Source organism: Fusarium phalaenopsidis (genome assembly GCF_050370095.1).
Source record: "Fusarium phalaenopsidis strain FUZ10S chromosome Unknown contig_32286, whole genome shotgun sequence".
NCBI classification, from domain to species: Eukaryota; Fungi; Ascomycota; class Sordariomycetes; order Hypocreales; family Nectriaceae; genus Fusarium; species Fusarium phalaenopsidis.
The window spans coordinates 3,462,191-3,479,932 of record NW_028145413.1 but is presented as its reverse complement, the minus strand read 5'-3'; the positions used below and the strand labels follow the sequence as shown (position 1 = coordinate 3,479,932).

At 54.2% G+C, this 17,742-nt stretch overlaps 6 protein-coding genes across 6 annotated transcripts; 3 read left to right on the top strand and 3 right to left on the bottom strand.

Annotated features, from left to right (window-relative positions):
* Positions 1-30: 30 nt before the first annotated feature.
* LRP88_03356 (uncharacterized protein) lies at positions 31-627 on the bottom strand (the record flags this gene model as incomplete). The annotated part of the gene is made up of 1 exon (XM_083239980.1): positions 31-627. One exon carries the CDS (start codon positions 625-627, stop codon positions 31-33), a length of 597 nt encoding a protein of 198 aa, XP_083105110.1.
* An 868-nt stretch (positions 628-1,495) lies between these two features.
* LRP88_03355 (uncharacterized protein) lies at positions 1,496-1,990 on the top strand (the record flags this gene model as incomplete). Its single annotated transcript, XM_083239979.1, has 1 exon — positions 1,496-1,990. The coding sequence occupies one exon, from the start codon at positions 1,496-1,498 to the stop codon at positions 1,988-1,990; it is 495 nt and encodes a 164-aa protein (XP_083105109.1).
* A 1,371-nt stretch (positions 1,991-3,361) lies between these two features.
* Positions 3,362-4,259, bottom strand: LRP88_03354 (KxDL motif-containing protein; the record flags this gene model as incomplete). The annotated part of the gene is made up of 3 exons (XM_083239978.1): positions 3,362-3,443; positions 3,606-3,758; positions 3,943-4,259. The coding sequence occupies 3 exons, from the start codon at positions 4,257-4,259 to the stop codon at positions 3,362-3,364; spliced, it is 552 nt and encodes a 183-aa protein (XP_083105108.1).
* A 6,734-nt stretch (positions 4,260-10,993) lies between these two features.
* Positions 10,994-12,199, bottom strand: LRP88_03353 (diacylglycerol kinase; the record flags this gene model as incomplete). The annotated part of the gene is made up of 1 exon (XM_083239977.1): positions 10,994-12,199. The coding sequence occupies one exon, from the start codon at positions 12,197-12,199 to the stop codon at positions 10,994-10,996; it is 1,206 nt and encodes a 401-aa protein (XP_083105107.1).
* A 1,513-nt stretch (positions 12,200-13,712) lies between these two features.
* On the top strand, positions 13,713-15,648 carry LRP88_03352 (ATP-dependent RNA helicase SPB4; the record flags this gene model as incomplete). Its single annotated transcript, XM_083239976.1, has 2 exons — positions 13,713-13,883; positions 13,939-15,648. The coding sequence occupies 2 exons, from the start codon at positions 13,713-13,715 to the stop codon at positions 15,646-15,648; spliced, it is 1,881 nt and encodes a 626-aa protein (XP_083105106.1).
* Positions 15,649-16,399: 751 nt separating this feature from the next.
* LRP88_03351 (RTA1 domain-containing protein) lies at positions 16,400-17,312 on the top strand (the record flags this gene model as incomplete). Its single annotated transcript, XM_083239975.1, has 3 exons — positions 16,400-16,507; positions 16,563-16,569; positions 16,621-17,312. 3 exons carry the CDS (start codon positions 16,400-16,402, stop codon positions 17,310-17,312), a joined length of 807 nt encoding a protein of 268 aa, XP_083105105.1.
* Positions 17,313-17,742: the final 430 nt, after the last annotated feature.

Here is a 17,742-nt window from a genome sequence, read left to right as displayed (position 1 = left end):
TCAATCCAAACCTCCTTCTTGTCTCCTCCGTCACTCCTCCAGCCACGGCAATCGAATCTCAACAGGCTGCATATTCTTCTCCACCATCTCAACCACCTTCTTCGCCTCGAGTCCCTTCAAAGCCTCTCTGATCGCCGCGTACGTCTCCTCGCTCAACCCTTCCTTTCGATCACAGTAGACATCCAAACCCTCTTTCGTAAAGACGGTTGGAGCGAACCATGTAACCGCCCACTTCTCCTTCACGCCGTCTGCTGTCGTGGCCTCTCCCCAGCCGAGAATCTCCCAATGACTTCCAACAAAGAACAACCAGCCCTTGCCGCGCCAGTCCCATCCGGAGCTCGACGCCTGTGTGTCGATACCTTCAACAGTCTTGCGCACTCCGTCCTTAGATGTCGGCTCATACTCGACCAAGTCGTCAAGGCGCGGCCGTCCGTCAGTGGTTCCCGGTAGAAGCTTGTACGTGATACGCACGTTACGCGCGTCGCGCCACATGGAGAGCGTCGAATGCGTCACGGTCCATGTTGTGGTGATCCAATCGAGGGCAGGAGCCGAGGGAGGAGCTACTGAGGCGGAGGCGGCGTATTTCGAAGGGACTTCGAGTTTGATGGGTGGCTGGTCGGCAGCCATGGTGGTGATCCAAAGTTTTGGTGTTTCACTTATTGTGTCGTGCTAAAGGCAAACCCGCTAGCCAATCTTGAGTGCCAAGTTATGATCGAGAAGAGCGACCAGAATGAAGAGTGCGCCGATAGATATGATGTTGGTTGTAGGTGAGATGAAAAGAGTGAGTTGACAGTCGCATTATCAGTGATCGTCACAAGCAAGGAAACCTATGAAACATGCAAGGCTTGAAATGCAACCTTCCATCAATCAAAACCGAATGATCCTTGAAATTAAGGACGCGCTCCAAAAACTCTCAATCATGCACGTGAATATTTCATCAGTCGTCATCGCACCTCATTGGGTTCCAATTGTTCAGATGAGGCACGACGTCGCGTCTGGTTTATGCCGTAAATCGAAGGGTGTGATGTCACTGACCGTTTCTCACTTTAGCTTGCTGTAGCCTCACTTTCAACATCTGGCGGTGAACGTCGCAGAGGATCTTTTAACATAATGTAGCAAATAGTTCGTATTTGATACTACCCCAAGCCACAATAGTTTCTACAAATATTTAACTTCATTTCTCGCTCAAATCTTGCATCAAACTACCATCTGTCTACCCTACCCCATCCTCTTCCAGGGTAGACCCCGTCAAGCCACATCCCATCTCAGCCCCCACCGCCACACCCAGGCTCCACCGCCAAGCTTCGACCCCGGATTTTCGCGAAACCGCTCCTGGCTTTTCTCCTCCCATTCATCTCATCTCACTCGACTTCATCCCATCTCAGCCAAACATCCTCGGCTATATCTCCTCCCTCGCTGCAGGTGTCCTCAAGCCGATTTCCTCTCTTTACCCCTCATCTCGGCCGAATTATCTCTGCTCTCCGCGCTAGGCACAATGGACGCCAATTCATCAGAGCCCAGCGTCGACGTCGACGCATCCGACGACGCCCTCATGGCCCAGATGGGCTTCTCCTCATTCGGCGGCGCATCTCCCCCTTCCAAGCGCCGTCGCTACAATCCTCGCGCCGATGCTTCACTCCCTCCCAAACCTCCCAAGCCCTCAGCTACCGGCGCCAACTCCACCGCCCTCGGAACGGGCTCCAACACGGACGAGATTCCCCTCGACGACGACGACGAGCCTGTGCAGCCGACGGCGCAAGTGCGCCCGGCCAGTCTCCCGCAGCGACCTGCCCCGGCGGCAGATTCGCGCCCAGTTCATCATCAATCGCAGTCGCATGGGACGAGGGACACCTGGTACGTCGGCTACTACGACCCTATGTCGAATGAGAACCCCTGGGAGAGGCTTGAGAAAGCACGAGGTCTGGAGCCGCAAGGCACGTGGCTGCCCCGCGGTGCGCCTTCAACTGCGACAACTGGCGCTCCCTCCTGAGGACTGCATCCTATCTTGCAGCAAGCGATCTGTCAACTGGGCTCGGATCTGTACTTGTGAAAGAGAGCACATCAATTGGAGCAATCTTTTCCCCTGGCCCCCAACCTGCCGTTACTCAACTCGGCATTAGGCTTCAATATGAGCCAACATCTTTGAGCAATGTCACATGTACAATCACGTGACCACAAAACAGGGGTAATTCAACCTCCAAGCACCACCCGCACCACGACGATGGAGTCCCAGCTACGACGACACCATTGTCACGAATCACATGACGATACACATCGACACTGGCCTGTCAATGGCCCGGAGGGGCGTGGGGAGCACTCGAATCACATCTACGGGGGGGTTATCACATCCATTAGCCCTGGGGCCACACCATCAGTCAAGGACGGAAAACGAGACCTCGATTGCTACGAAACAGTTACACTCCAGACTCCGGCTGAAATATCCACAAAGAAATCCCCCATACGGCACATTGCCCTACCCAGGAGAGGAGCTCTTCGGCTCACACGTCCTGCCGCCTTGCCCAAAGGAGCAGTATCAGCATGGCTACCTCCCCCAAATAGGACAAGCGCCTCAAATACACAGTGTCCTGCCAGACCGCCGTTATTCACAGTCTCGTTTTCTCCTTGGTCCAGTGGTTCCCAAGGCTCCCCTCAGTACACACCCCCCTGGAAATGCCAGGAGCAGTCGACTTGCAGCCCTCGGCTGCTCCCGCGTCACCCACTCCACGAACACGTTCCCAAACACGTCGTCCCTGCAGCGATCGGAGCCGACACATCATGTCTTGCTGCCAGTTTTGCTGACGCCGTCCCCTGGCACCCCCACAGACTCTAGGGAGGTGGTGTACTTTTAACATCTGCCCCTAGAACATCCAGGTCGTCCAATCATAAGCCATAAAGTCGTGAAACAGCCGCCCATTTTCGCTCTCCCCCTCTCTCGTCTCCCCCACACATTTTCCAGAAACCGCGGGTTAGGCGTGTCAGGGCCAAAAGCTGCCCACACGCCCGCCCTGTTCGTTCTGATAAAAGCAGCAAGAGATCTCGCGTCTAGCGGTGCGATTTGCCGCGCCTAGTGCCCCCGGTTTTAACGTCACCTCATCCTCGCCTCGCATGAACTACCCGTTCATGCAGGTCGGGAAAAGCTGGTGGCGTGACAAGTCCAAATCAAAAAGTCAAAAAAAGAAGAATTGCAGTACAAAATCCTGACAATCCTGTTGTCTCGGGTTCCTGCAGATGCAGCGAAACCACGTGGTATGTGCGAAATTGTGGTGAGTTGGTGGGTGAAAACGAAGGTCGCTCGCTTGCTAAAGTGAAATTTTGGTGTGAAGTTGTTGAGATGCGGCTCAAAACGAACCCCTGAAACCCCCTAGTTCTCGGGGGAAGGGTATCGCGCACGAGCCTTGCTGTACTCCTTGGTGTGCTTTCGCGAGGCCTTGGACTTGAGAGCTCTGTTGAATTTGTTAGTCTCGCAGATTCGTAGAATTGCATGTTGCAACGAGGCCAATTGAGTCTCGCCAATTGAGTCTCGCTGCAACTCTGAGTTTCATTACCGACAGCCATTGCGTGGTTCGGCAACGAGAACTCAGAATGTGAACTCTGGTGCAACTTACCCAACCTTCTTCTGTGTCCACTCGAGATCGCTGCGGACCTCATGAGCATCTCGCATGCCCTCCTGAAAGCGCTCGCGGGTCTTGGCCAGACGAGCTTGCGCCTTCTTCTGTAGCTCCATGAGCTCTCGGTGCTTGGCGTTCAACTTTCCGGATCTGCCCGCAGAAAAAGTAAGCCCTCATCCACGCCGGGTATTTCTAGCCGGTCACGGCATTGACAGTGCAACCATCTCGCAAACAGCGACCGGCAAACGCAGATTTGCTGCAGCCGTTGCTGGGGTACATTGTGGAGAAGGTAGGGAAGGTAGCTGCTGGCAATTGCAAAAAAGGATCAACTTACGTCTGAGCCTGCATGGCCATGCTGCGGTCCAGGGGGATGGGGTCAAACGAGTTGGCGAAGCGGTCCTGCATGTACTCCTGGAAATCGACGCCGCTGGCCGAGTTGGTGCTATCGTAGTCGCCGTATCCGCCAGCGTAGCCGGACGAAGTGGCCGAGTATCCACCGTTGCTGTAAGAGGGGATGCCCGAGGCGGAGCTAACCGATTCGTCACATTCCGGAGGCGAGACGGAGTATTGGCTGTAGGTGGGGTAGTGGGAGCCCTTGGAGGGAACGGGCAGAGGCATGGAGTAGCCCACGGAAGTGTAGTGAGTAGACATGATGGTGGTAGGGAGAAGAGACGACAAAGAGGTCAATTGGGGTTTGTGGGTTGGTTGTTGAAGGTTGTGTCGACTCTGTGGTCGAGTCAAGTTGGGTCTGGTTGAGTGAAGCTCTGTCAAGACAAGAGAGCTGTGAATCAAGACAACAAGTCAAAGACTTGATATGAGGACCGGACAAGTTGGGACTTCAGGTAAGAAAGTTGGCTGAAGAGTGATGAGAAAGGAAGAAGAAGAAATCAACTTCAACTCGATCAAGTTGGGTCCTTTTATAGTTTTCCAGAGACCCTCCCCGGCCAACCTGGATGAACCGGAGGATAACACATCCCGAGACCATTCGCCAGACCGAGGACGAGCAACCCCGCTCCAGAGGGCGTGGAATGCGAATTGGACAAGATGATGACATGGCGGAGGATAGACAGCGGCTAGACGAGACGATCATGGCGGGATGCAAAGGTGTGGGCCATGGCGGATGGCGACGACGACGTGAAGGGCCAGGAGGGTAACAAGGCTTGCGAGACTAGGACTACTGGGAGGGTGACTAGGGAGGCTAGGAGCGGCAAACGAGCCTTGGAGAGGTAATGAAATGGCACAAAGGCAAAAAAGTACACATTCGAGACGAACGGCCGTTTGAGACGCGGGCCAACGAAAGAGATGGATATCAGAGAGGCACGGCTGGGATGGGGCTATAGGGGGAGGGTGACGATAGAGAGGGACAACTTGTCTGAGCGAAATGGACTAAGAGGGACGGGAACGTGGCTTCGAGACCTCTCGGGGTCTCTAACTCGATAGTGACGCTGAGTCTGTGGATGCCCACGAGTTACCTTGTTAGTTGGGGGTGCAACGAGGACAAGCCTTGGGGCTTTTAGCAAGGGCTTGTGCATATGCCGAGAGCAAGAGTCCGCAATCTTAGATGTAGTATGGATGGATGGCAAACGGCCAATGGGCCGAACAAACGGGGACGGCATGGGATTTGTCGCTTGACGTTTGACGGGCCAAGGTACAGTACACTACTGTACAGTGCAGTGGAAGTAAGATTGGGGAAATGGGACTCGAAAAGGCAAAGGATCTGTGTCAAGATCAACCTAGAGCTAGCACCCGGAAGACCGGGGGATGACGAAGCGAGCGAGCGAGCAATGCACCGTGCCGGCAAGGGCAGATAAAAAAGGGTAAGAGAAAAAGAGCGTGCGTGCGTGTGAGTGTGTATCGGAGCGGAGACCGAGAGAGACCCCGATTTGAGAGGACGGACCCAGACCGTGGCAGAAGCGCAAAAAGAAAGCGAGATGCTGGTGAGATGCCATGCATATCCGGGTCCATCAACGGACACAGGTGGCTGCACTAGCCGTTGGGTCTAGGTCTTGAGAACGGACAAGGGCCACAAGTAGAAGAAACTTGCACAAGGGGGCAAAAGCAAGCGCCGAGCTTTTCCAATGACAACAAGTGTGGCCGACTTGGGTGGGATAGAGTCGACTACCACGGGTGCATCTAGTGGCATTGATTGTGTAGGAGTCGACGACCCGCGTGTTGGGAGCTCGGTAGTTGGCTAAGGCAGCGGAGAGGGCGAGTTGGCGAGTCCAGGCCGGGCCTTGGCTTGGTTGTTCTCGGTTGAGTGACGTGAGGGATAATTCCGGGCGAGGACTGGTTTGGGACGCTGCTTTTCCATGATAGTACTGTAGCGGAATGAAAGTGCTGTAGGCAGATGGATGGATCGTGGTGAAAAGGGCCAAACGAACGAACAAGCCGACGCTGACTGGTTAGAAGGCTGGTTAGATGGACCCGAGCAGACAGACCAAACCAAAGCCCACACACCAACCACACCCTCACACATACATAATATCTGTACCTCTTTACAGTAGTCGGCCGGGTTCCGATGCCGTTGGAGTAGCGGCAGCGCTGGCGGTGCACTCAGTGAGTGGGTGTAAGAAGAGGGCATTGGATGCCTCACCGTGTAAACAGGGATTCCGAGGAGAGATCACCAACCGTCGACGGGACCCTTGACTATCTCGTCCCCAGGTCATTGTCCAGAATTAACATCGTCAACAGGGACATGGCGGGGAGACGAGAGATGCGTGGCGACATTGTGGAAATTGGGGAATGCATCTCTCTTGTCGCTATCCGCCCATGTGCGTCTGGTGTGCATCTCGACTGCGTCTCGTTTCCTGTAACAGTTACAGTGGGAGCCGGAAGCTTGGAGCTTGGGAGGGACCAGCGGAATGGATCCATCCTGACGGTCCAGAGAGACGAGACGAGCGAGCGAGCTGCAAACAAGCGCGCTGACGCTAGGCAAAGCCAAAAGGTCCAAGGCATTGGAAAAGCAGCACTGGATTTTCGGGCTCGTGGAGAGGCACCAAACGCAGTCTTGCCCACACCCCCCTCCTATAGCACTTGTTCGCTGGCGGCGCCTTGATTCAGACGTCAGGACTGGGGAGGAGAAGCCTTGGGAGAAGGGCCGCGAAAGAAAAAAGAGACAGACAGACACCAAGGACAGAGGATGACGGGCTCTGGGATTGGCTCATGGACCGGGGTGTGGGTTGAGCAAGCAACGCAAGGCAGCGGGTCGGGCAGAGCTGCAGCAAGTCGGGCAATTTCTGCTCGGTCTGTGATGTGGTGATGCGTTGTCAAGATATCTACCAGACGTTGCTTGTGCTGTGATGGATGTATGGTGGGATCAAGATCCAATGTGGATGGAAAATAGGAACCTGGTAAGTTACAGTATCTCAGGGACTAAATCGGGGGGTTGAGCAGGTGCAGAAGTGAAGTCTCGCACCTGCCCGCTTAGTAGTGTAATGTAGCGTAGTGATGGTGTGGAGGCAGGAGCAGGCAGGGACTTTGTAAGAAAGCAACTACCAACGGAGGCCGGGAACAGCCTGGCAGGCACAATGGAAGCACTCAAGAAAATAGGCAGAAACGCGGTATCGACTTCCTTGGATGGGGGACTCGATGATGGATGGTGGGGGAAGGAAGGTGCGTGCGCAACGTACCTATCTTGACAATCTGTTACCGATCTTGGATTTTCTTTTTCTTGGGTTGCTCCAACAAGATCCACGTGCCATGGCAGTTTTTTTTTTTTTCCTTTTGCAATTTTTCTTTCTTTTACAGAGCCTCATGGATGACGCTCCTGGGGGACCGTAAAGTCCCATTGATTCTGTCTCGGGGTGATCCATTGCTTGTTTGGCTCTTCAATGCCATTGATGCCTGCAACTCCATTAGACATCATCACCATGATCACGGAATATCTTTCAGATGCTTCACAATTCGAGCTCCCGGCTCTTCCGCCCCCAAAGGAAAATGCAATCTCGACCGGACCTCGCCTCGATTGGTCATGAATAACTAACAGGATTGGGCGCGCTCGCTCTGGATTCCATTGGACGAAGCTTGGTCATGTTCATGATTGCATCGCAATCTTGTGCTTCTTTTTTCGCCCCTCCCCCGCTTCCAAGTGCCAGCCAGTCAACCGCTAGCAACACCAGCAAGATCCACCATCCACCACTTTCACCACCTTGGTGAGCAATTGAGTCTGTTCTGCTGTGACAGGGTCCGGGGCCTCAGGGGGTCTGGCTGGCCTGGCCTAGGCTGAATCTCTAGCTTGCGAAGCTTTGACGAGGGGACAGCTCGAGGGGATGACGAGGATATGGCTTTGGCTTTGTTGCCAGCTCGAGATGATCCGAATGGCTCATCATTGACGGACCCCAACAAAGGGGCGTCATGAGCACGTACACGGAAGAAATTGCAAGACTCAACATTTTCCTTTTTGGCTTTCAAGACAATGTTACATGATGGGCTAGGACGACGTCTGAGCGGCTCTGCTTTGACGTCCTTCACATGTCTCATACTGGCTTCTCATGAGACAAACCGCCACTGCCATCTCCAGAGCACGTGTTCTCTGAGAAGCAGAGCTCGAGGGATTACTGTAATGGGCTAAAGAAACCTCAGGCACGACGCTATAATTTCGATTGGCCTTGATGTCACAGTCGACCGGGCCGGCGTCTCCAGTCGAATAAACGCCCGCTGGAGCTTGAAGCTCGCTGCCCCGGCCTGTCTCCATCCGTCATGGAGAATCATGTCCATGGATGCTTGCTTGTGCAGGCTGCGCTGCGCAGCGCTGCAGCTCCAGGGCTTGCAGCCCAGCGTTGCGGCGGCGGCGGCAGCAGAATCAATAGCAATAGCACGTCTTCAAGTCTGCAGCAACGGCGCCTCTGTGGCTCTGCTATTTGTCGTCGGCGCCGGTGTCCCGTCGCGAACCACCGTGACACGATCCTCCAACGGCTCCTGTAGCCTCCCGTGCGCGGGCCCATGAGGCCGTTTTCAAGCAACATGAAGCCATTCTTTGGATCCAGACAGACACGTCGTAGCTGAGGAGCTGTCCCGGTTCATGCACATCCGATACGGATACTTGCTTGCTGTACGAAACACGGCGACTCGCACATCCTGTCTCACCGTCGCTACCTACCTACATGGTACATCCCCAGACTTGGGCTCGGGCTTGAGCTTGGGATAAAGTCCTGCGCGTCGGTCGATCAAAGTCCGGTTCGACGGGCATGATCCCGGCTCAACCGCCTCGCGATCTTGTCAGCCGCGTATCACTCTTGATGATCGCGTTTCTTAGAAGGGAGGTAGTCCCGCGATGGGACTTGGTACTCAGGGTGGCATGACTTGCGAGCCCTGCGACGAGAGCTGTGCGTCAGATTGAGCTTGAGCTGCGGTGCCTTGATGATTCGCTGCTAATGCTCCTCGACTATTGCTCCTTGACGATTGATCGAGGGCCAGTGAAGCTCCCCCAGCTTGCACGCCCGCCTCACCTTTGCCAAGCAAGGTGAGCTGTTGGCACCGAGACGAACGGGTAGATGATGGACTGGAGCTGGAGACTGACGCGAGATTCGTCCAGATTGGAATCCATGGAACGAAAGGAAGGCCTGCCCTCTGACTTGTTACAAAAAAAGGCGCCTCCACCGTGCATCGCATTGCATGGCAGCTTGCATCGCAGGGCGGTTGTCGGTCGTCGTCTCTTTTTTTGTGCTCACAGATCCACACGAAGAAGCCATTCACAGCTGTCCAACCCTTCCCATCCCAAACCCGTTTTGGTAGAGTTTTTCTTGGTTTCCCTTGACCCCTTGTCACAAACCATTCGACAGAGGGTGGAAAAACTTGCAACGTTAACAAAGAAAAATAGAATCACCACGTAGGTAAGTAGTCCAAGCGTACATACACGTCTTTGATACTACACACACACTCACACTCTCTCCCCCTGCTTTGACAACCCTCCACAACGCACGGACAACTCAGCGCCGTTGCGTAGGTATGCGCGGGCAAGGCGTGGCCCAGGCACACGGGAGGGGGAGAGATGCGACTCTGTGCAGGGGGGTGGTTGATGATGGGGCAGCGTCTCATAGGATGGGACATTCAAGATGTGAATATTTTTTGGTTGGTGATGGTGTGCATGGTGTGAGTACTTGACTCGACGACGATCCATCCATCCATGGATATACAGCTCATCCTTTTGGGGGTTTAACCCCCGAGCCATCTATCTATCATATCCGACTGTTTCTAGAAGGGGACTCTGTGTGGGTGGTTATCCCGTCATGATCTCCCCTTGGCCTACCTACATCCATCCATCCATTATCCATCTCTCCTCTCCGGGCTCCCTGACGTATCCCCAAGACACAGGCCTTCTACTCTCCCCGTGACCTCCCACCATCATGGGCGGCGTCCCTCTGCCGTGTAAGTAAGCAAGAAAACGGGCGGGCGTAACCGAGAGACATGCCTTTTATTCCGAGCTGCCAAACCGACCTTTACATATACTTCTTCCTGTACCACCCAAAGATTTTTATCCGCTGTGCCGCAACTTTGCTGGGTTACTCAAACAACCTCAGCCTCAACCCATCCCGAGCGTGATGTGAATGATACCACAAGTTCTCTTTCTCTTTTCTCTCTTCCTCGTCAGCAGGACCGTTTGCGGGAAGAAAGAAAATACGATATGCCGTGTCTTGCTGGTACAACAGACGTCAAAGTGGCGCAACACTCTTGAATATCACAGCACATCTTGTAGATGAACAAAAAAAGGAGAAGCGTTTCATCTCATTGTCTAACCCAATCCCCTCCGTTCCGCTCTAAGCAAGCAGGTCCATCTGCATTACCGTTCATGCCTTGTCCCATTCTCTCTAGTTATCCAAGAAAGACCCCCCTTGATAAAAACCTCTCCCGATGTAACACCACATATAGACCCAAAGTAAAGTTTCGAGGCAAGGTACCCGAAGTGGGAAAATATCTCCTTTTCTCTCCTGTTTTTTTCTCCTCGCCAAGAGGGGGCAAGTTCATGCTTGCTTCCGTCCCTCAAGTCTCGTTCCATCTCGCAAGCCTAGCTCAAAAAAGTACAACCAAAAAAGACAAGCCCGAGTTTGATGATTCCCGGGGGTGTATGCTCAATCTTCTGCCCCCGTCCAAAAGTCCATTCCAGAGGTGAGTGAGTGCATTGACAAAGAAGAAGAAGAAGGAGCAAGAAACAAAAAACGAGGGAGAAACGAGAGGGGAGGAGGAGGCAGAGGATAAATCATGACCCCCCCTATTGTATATGCACAACTTTACGTCAAGTCCCCCAACATGTAGCAAATGTCTGTTGCTGTTCCTGCGCAGCTGTTTCATGTGCATCCAGGCAAAGGCACCAGACCATCCTGGTTATTTTCATATATCATGTCTCGGCTGAGCAAGACACACTTGACTTATGCAAGGGTACGGTACATCTAAGAAAACACCTTGAGGAAACCCCAGATGCCGATACCGCTCAACACGGGAATCGTCAAGTTGTCGTCCCAGCCAAAGATGTCCACCGCCTCGCTGGCAGATGCCACGAAGCCGGACCACAAGCTCATGGCTCCCAGGGCCAGAGCACCGGTGATGCTGGCCTGTCCCTGAGACACGCCAACTGCCTCGCAGATGGTCTTGGGCAGCGAGAGCACGCCCTGGAACATGAAGTTCTCGTCACCAGGGAAGGGTCCGATGGTCGGAACGAGCCAGCCGTAGAAGAAGTACGACGTTCCAACTCCGACCAGGAAGGCCGCAATGGAACCGGCCAGAGACTTTCCGCGGCGGATGCGAGGGGTGTATCGGCCCCAGAGGCGGCCAAAGGTGCTGGCAGCGGTATCGCACCAGCTGAGCAGGAGAACGCTCATGATGCCGACATCCTTGGGGAAGCTGTAGAGGACGATCCAGGCACCAAGGAGGTAGAAGATGACACCGTTCCAGCCATTGTATTCGCTCTCGCGCATCAGTGCACCGAGAACCTTTACATAGAAGCGGTTGAAAGATGCGTATCGATGTCGGAGCCAGTCGACCGTTGTGATGGGGATGAGTGCTGACATGAGCCAGGGTGTCACCGATGTTGTCTGAGTGCCGGTGACGTAGAGCCAGATGACGAAGAAGCCGATCGACACGTGGAGGACCTTGCGCGGCACCTCATGCTTGTGCACAAATGTCCTAAAGTGCCTGTGAATGGGGATGAGCCCTAGAGGGCTGGGACTCCGGCTAAAGTCGCGCCAGCTCCATCCTATTGACGTTGAGGGCGTCGGCGGCGCGAGGTGGCCGTTGGTCGTGACAGCTTTGCCGTTACCGTTGGTGCTGGCGTTTCCATTAACCTTGACTGGTTCCTCCGGGATAGCATCCTTGTTTATCTTGCCCGCTTTGGAAGCGTTGCTCATGCGCCTTGATAGGCGCTTCACAGCGGCGTGATCGATCGGTGAGCGGCTGCGGGTGCGAGCCCTTCGAAGTTCGGGAGGATCCGAGTCATCATCTTCCTCGGCGTGCTCCTCGAGGGGTTGAGGCGTGGGCGTCCTCCTCCGGGCGGCGGAGCGCGTAACTGGGCCCGTATAGTCGGAAGCATCTCGCTCGGAAGGCGTGGGACTCGGTGAGATGACGCGGGGCGTCTCGGGGATCTTGGATCGGAGGGACATTGTGAGGGAGAAGGGTGGGAGTGCTGGGCAGCGAACGGCGCCGACAACTATGCGCCGTAGAGAGTCGAAGCCCGAAGGCCAAAAGGTGTTGTGCTTGTTGGAGTGGAGATGTTTATCTAGGCGCGATGAACGCACCGTTGCGACGTTGTCTGACGAGCAGGAAATGTTGGGTGATGATGCGCCAGCAAAGAGTGAGAACAAGTTCCAGGAACCAAAAGAATGGAGTTGCTGTCGCCTGTCTGAAACCAAAGGATCGTCGCGTTCGTGGTCGTGGTGGCTATGCCTCTGCCGGCTGTGGCGTAGTTGACAGTGGTCGCTAACGTCTACTGGACCCTGACAGCTGGTGCTGGTGCTGCTAATGCTGTGACGACGTTGCTGGTGATGGTGAAGATGAGGTTGTTGACCCTGGCTCGGAGTTGAACTAAGGCTCCGCGGTGCCGGAGACTTCGGAGGACGGTAAAGGTCGAGGCCGTCTATTGTTGAATCCAGATTGATGGTTGACAAGGATGCAGCGGAGGTGGGATCCCCCGCCGCATGATGGGTACGGAGATGAATGGCCCAAGGCTCGAGGTCACGACCGGGGCACGCACACATGCGATCCGTGTGACGTTTTTGGGCGGGAGTGAGGGCGTGACTGAGCGCTCAGATAGCGGAAGCGTGGGGAGGGGAAGAAAAAGAGAGACAGAGAAAGGGTTAGAGAGAGTCGTGTGACACTCGAACGGTATCCGGCGATTCTGGGTGGGTTCTGTCTATTTTTTCGCTCTCTCTTCTCATGGCTTGGTTCAAGTTTGGTTTGGCGTCGGTGGGCTTGAGATTTTTCGCTCGCTCCCACGGCTGTCACTGGACGGCATGGGTCCGGGGGAAGAGACGGAACGATGCAGAGAGTACGTATCTGTGGCGCCGTGATTTCCAAGTTTCCCCAAAACGGACACCGCCTTTTGTTGTGTAAGCTACGAGCATGTGACTGCTGTCTGTCTGTTCTCTGTGATGTGAGAAAGCACCTCGGTATCAAACTCCAATAATACACATGAATATCTGCGAGTTTGAAACAACTCCTGTGGACAACTGGCGGAATGCCAAATTAAGACTAAAAACAAGATTGCCTTGTAATCATCGACCCCCGGCACTCAATAAACAAATCCCCCCCGGCCCTTCCGCGATCTGGCCTGACTGCTCTGCTCCAATGCCGGCCAAGACAAGCGTGTCACGTCACCCCAAAACATTTCATCTCAGGGACCGAACCAGGTCCCCATCCAATCCCACATCATTTGAAAATGTGCCCAGAAGTTGTGACCACGTGCCTTGCAGACAGATCCAGACTGTTCCAGCCACACAGTAAAAGCATGCGCCACAGTTGAAGCCTCCAGCTCCACTGTCGCGATAAGATAAAAATTTACAAGAAATGTTTTGCGCAAACCACCGGCCCCTCCAAGCCGACTTGCGACAGCTCAACTTGACCTATTCCATTCGGCCTCAAACTTTGGTTGCCAGTTTCAAATCTGGACAAGAAGTCATGGCACCTGGAAAGGAGAAGAGGAAGAGCCAGAGAGCTTGGGATGCTCTCACTCCTCCTCTCGCAGAATGGATCCTCGATGCTGTTGCGACAATGGGCTTCAGCCAGATGACACCCGTCCAAGCGGCAACTCTCCCCCATTTCATGGGAAACAAGGACGTTGTCGTCGAGGTATGGCCTCAAATAACTCCCAATTCACATAGGCATCTGTCTAACCCTATCCCAGGCTGTCACCGGTAGCGGCAAGACCCTCGCATTCCTCATCCCCCTCGTCCAAAAACTCCTTCGCCTCGGAGAACCCACCAAGAAACACCACGTCGCCGCCATCATCGTCTCACCTACACGCGAACTGGCTGCCCAGATCCATACAGTGTTGCTCTCGCTGCTGCAATTCCATGAAGCGTCCGCCGAAGTCCTCCCACACCTCAAGGGCGACGAGAAGCGTCCCGCCACCACGTCCCCGGCCATTGTACCCCAATTGCTCGTTGGAGGCACCACAACCCCGGCGCAGGATCTCAGTTTCTTCCTTCGACATAGTCCAAACGTTCTCATCTCATCACCCGGTCGACTCGTCGAGCTCCTGTCGTCTCCTCATGTCCACTGTCCCCAGTCCTCGTTTGAGGTCCTGGTCCTTGATGAAGCCGATCGCCTCCTCGACCTAGGTTTCAAGCCCGATCTTCAAAAGATTCTGTCACACCTTCCCAAGCAACGAAGAACTGGTCTCTTTAGCGCCAGTGTCAGCGAAGCTGTTGGCGAGATTATTCGGGTTGGTCTAAGGAATCCGGTTAAGATCGAGGTCAAGGTCAAGATGAAGGATGGCGGCATTCTTGAGGATAGGAGGACACCCGCAAGTCTTCAGATGACATACATGGTCAGGCCCGCTAGCCAAAAACTTCCAGCCCTTGCCGAGCTTCTCGAACGGTTACCCGTGAAGCCACAGAGAAGCATCGTTTTCCTTTCTACTTGCGCAGCCGTCGATTACTTCCAACATATCCTACCATCAATTCTGCCAGAAGGCTTTGCTTTGGTACCCCTACACGGCAAGCACCCTGCCAAGGTTCGCGAAAAGAACTTTAACCGTTTCCTCACCTCAGTATCGCCAACAATATTACTCACAACCGACCTGGCGGCTCGTGGTCTGGATATTCCCCAAGTTGATCTGGTAGTTCAGATTGACGCTCCCTCAGACCCGAAGGTCTTTATCCACCGCAGTGGTAGAGCAGGACGTGCTGGCCGAAAGGGCTTGGCTGTGGTTATGCTACACCCCGGGCGAGAAGAGGACTACGTCAAATTCTTGGAAATTCGAAAGACGCCAATCGTGGAGCTAGAGAAACCCGAAGTCATTACATCAGAGGACGGCGCTGTGGCCATTACCAAAAAGATCCGCGATCTGGTCCAAGAAGATAGGGCGCTCTTCGACAAGGCCCAGAAAGGTTTCGTGAGCTGGGCTCGAAGCTACGGCGCCCACCAAGCTACGTCCATCTTCCGAGCTGCTGACCTTGACTGGGAGGACCTCGGAAATGCCTGGGGCTTGTTGCGCATGCCTAGGATGCCTGAACTCAAGAATTGGAAGGGTGACAAGATGCTCGGTCTAGAGATTGACTGGGACAACTATGCCTACAAGGAGAAGGCACGAGAACAGGCCAGAAAGGTTGCCCTCGAGGAAGAAAAGTCAGGCATGAAGCCGGATAAGAAGGACGAGAACAAGCGTAAGCGCAAGAACGAGGCCTGGAGCGCAAAGCACGAGAAGGAGGAGGAGCGCGTGGAGCGCAGGGAGAAGCGGCACAAGCGGCGCGAGGCTGAGAAGACGGCCAAGATGACGGACGAAGAAAAGGTCAAGCAGATGGAGCTTAACGAGCTCATTGCTGAGGTTCGGAGACAGAACCAGGCCAAGGCAGAGAAGAAGGATGACGAGTTTGAAGGATTCGACGATTAGACAGGAATATACCCCGTTGGTTGGCGTCTAAAGTTGGCCATCTTGGCATCGATTCTCTCGACATGAGCTCTCACTCGCATTGGTCAGTTGGTAATTTCGGTTTCGGTTCACTCCTTGAACGCCGTTTGGATAGTCTATTTCCGTCCATGTCGGTTTCGCTTTCTGGACTTGGATGCCGTCGCTTATCCTCCAGTCAGTGCCCATGACGCGGCAAGGCATAGATGTACCCAAAAACGCCTAGTAGTGGTTTCATCGCCTTGAGGGGCTGACGAGGCGTTCGAGATGGCACCTGGGAATCGGCTTCATGTCGGATTCTGCAGGTTAAACTGCAAAAGGCCTCTGCAGAACTAACAATGTGGGTGTCAACGCAAGCACCCAGGGGTGAATTGCGCGGCCTTGTCCCAAGCGCATGGGTAGGTGGTGGATCGTCGAGGAGAGGGAGGTTTATAAGCCGAAAGGTCCCAAGGCTATACGCGTATGGGAATGCCCAGCCAAGAAGGGAATACGAAAATTCGAGTTGGATCCGAGGAACGCGTATTCGGTCACAGGTGTAAGTGGACTCAAAGAGACCCGTGCAGGACTGATCACTCACACGAAAGGTTTCAGTCAGAATGCAGCTGCTCTGAGTGAAGTGCGTGGATTTAAAGTGGCGGTATAGGTAGTAGATGTAGATTAACTTGATCATTGTTGATGCCCTTCTGATCTTGATTGCGAACCGCGCGAGCAACGTTGATGGAACGGACAAGACATCATGACCCAACTGAAGCCATTTGAGGGCGATGACTACCTGTGGAGATATGTTCCATCAAGAGCAGCCGCAATTGTCTTTGTGGTGTTCTTTGCGACCCCAGCGGGCTTTGTGATTTGGAGGATCGTTAAAACGCGAAGCTGGCATTGCATCCCGTTCGCCATAGGGGGACTGTGTAAGTTGACACTGCGGTTAGAAGGAAGCAACTGACCGAGAAAATGCAGTTGAAATGACAGGATACAGCGCAAGAGCTGCAGCACAAGGGCTGACAGACGTCATGATGCCCTATTTCATCCAGCATGCTTCCATCCTGCTTGCGCCGGCCCTGTTTTCAGCAGCCATGTACATGACATTGGGCAAGATGATGCGGCGCCTCAAGGGTCAACGACACTCCATCATCCCAGTTACTTGGCTGCCGGTTATATTCGTCGCAGGCGATGCCATGTCGTTCTGTATCCAAGGCAGCGGGGCTGGTGTTGTAGCTGCTGGTCTCGGCACCATGGAGACGGGCCAGAAGATCATCGCAGGCGGTATCAGTCTCCAAATCGTCATGTTTGGCCTGTTCATAGCCACATCCATCGTCTTTCACATAGGGCTGCGGCACTGGCCATCCGGGCCATCGCTGGCAAGGGGCTCAACATGGAGGCGGTCGATGAAGGTGCTGTACGTCGCCTCGGTGCTCATTGTAGCAAGGTCCACATTCCGCTTGGCAGAAAGCATCCTCGGCCCGGACGGATATCCACAAGGACACGAGTGGACGCTGTATGTGTTTGACGGGCTGCCGATGCTCTGCGTCATGGGTATCTTTGCGGGCTGGTTCCCAGGGGCTGAGGGTGGGCGGGGATCTCACGGGGATGACGAAGGGTGGCAGCTGGAGACGATGGACGCGTGGCCGTCATATGAGAGCCCTACATGAGGGGGGGCCATCGATACGGAAGCAGCCGTGGGATAATTTCCGGGGTGTCCAGAGCCTCTGCGGAGAAATTGAGTGATCAATTAAGCTTGAATTTGTAATGTTGTCAAGATTGATGGTCTGACGGTGAGCCTGTGTGGACGAGAATCAAGGGTTACGTGGAAGATGGATGACGTAAACCTAGAGATTGTGGCTCATGCAGGAGTAGGAACAGGAGCAGGAGCGATGAGCGTTGAAACTCAAGAGTCGAGTTGTTGCAGAGAGGCTCGGACCTTCCCTGGCCGTTTGTATGAACGGCCACAAGACGGAAAGCGGAAGTGACAGGGATGGCTTCTAATTCTGGATAGGGCAGGACAGGATCGTACCTGACAGGTGTGGTTCCGTGGCTCTGGTCTGGTTAGTGGTTACTTCCCAACACGGTCAAGACCCGATA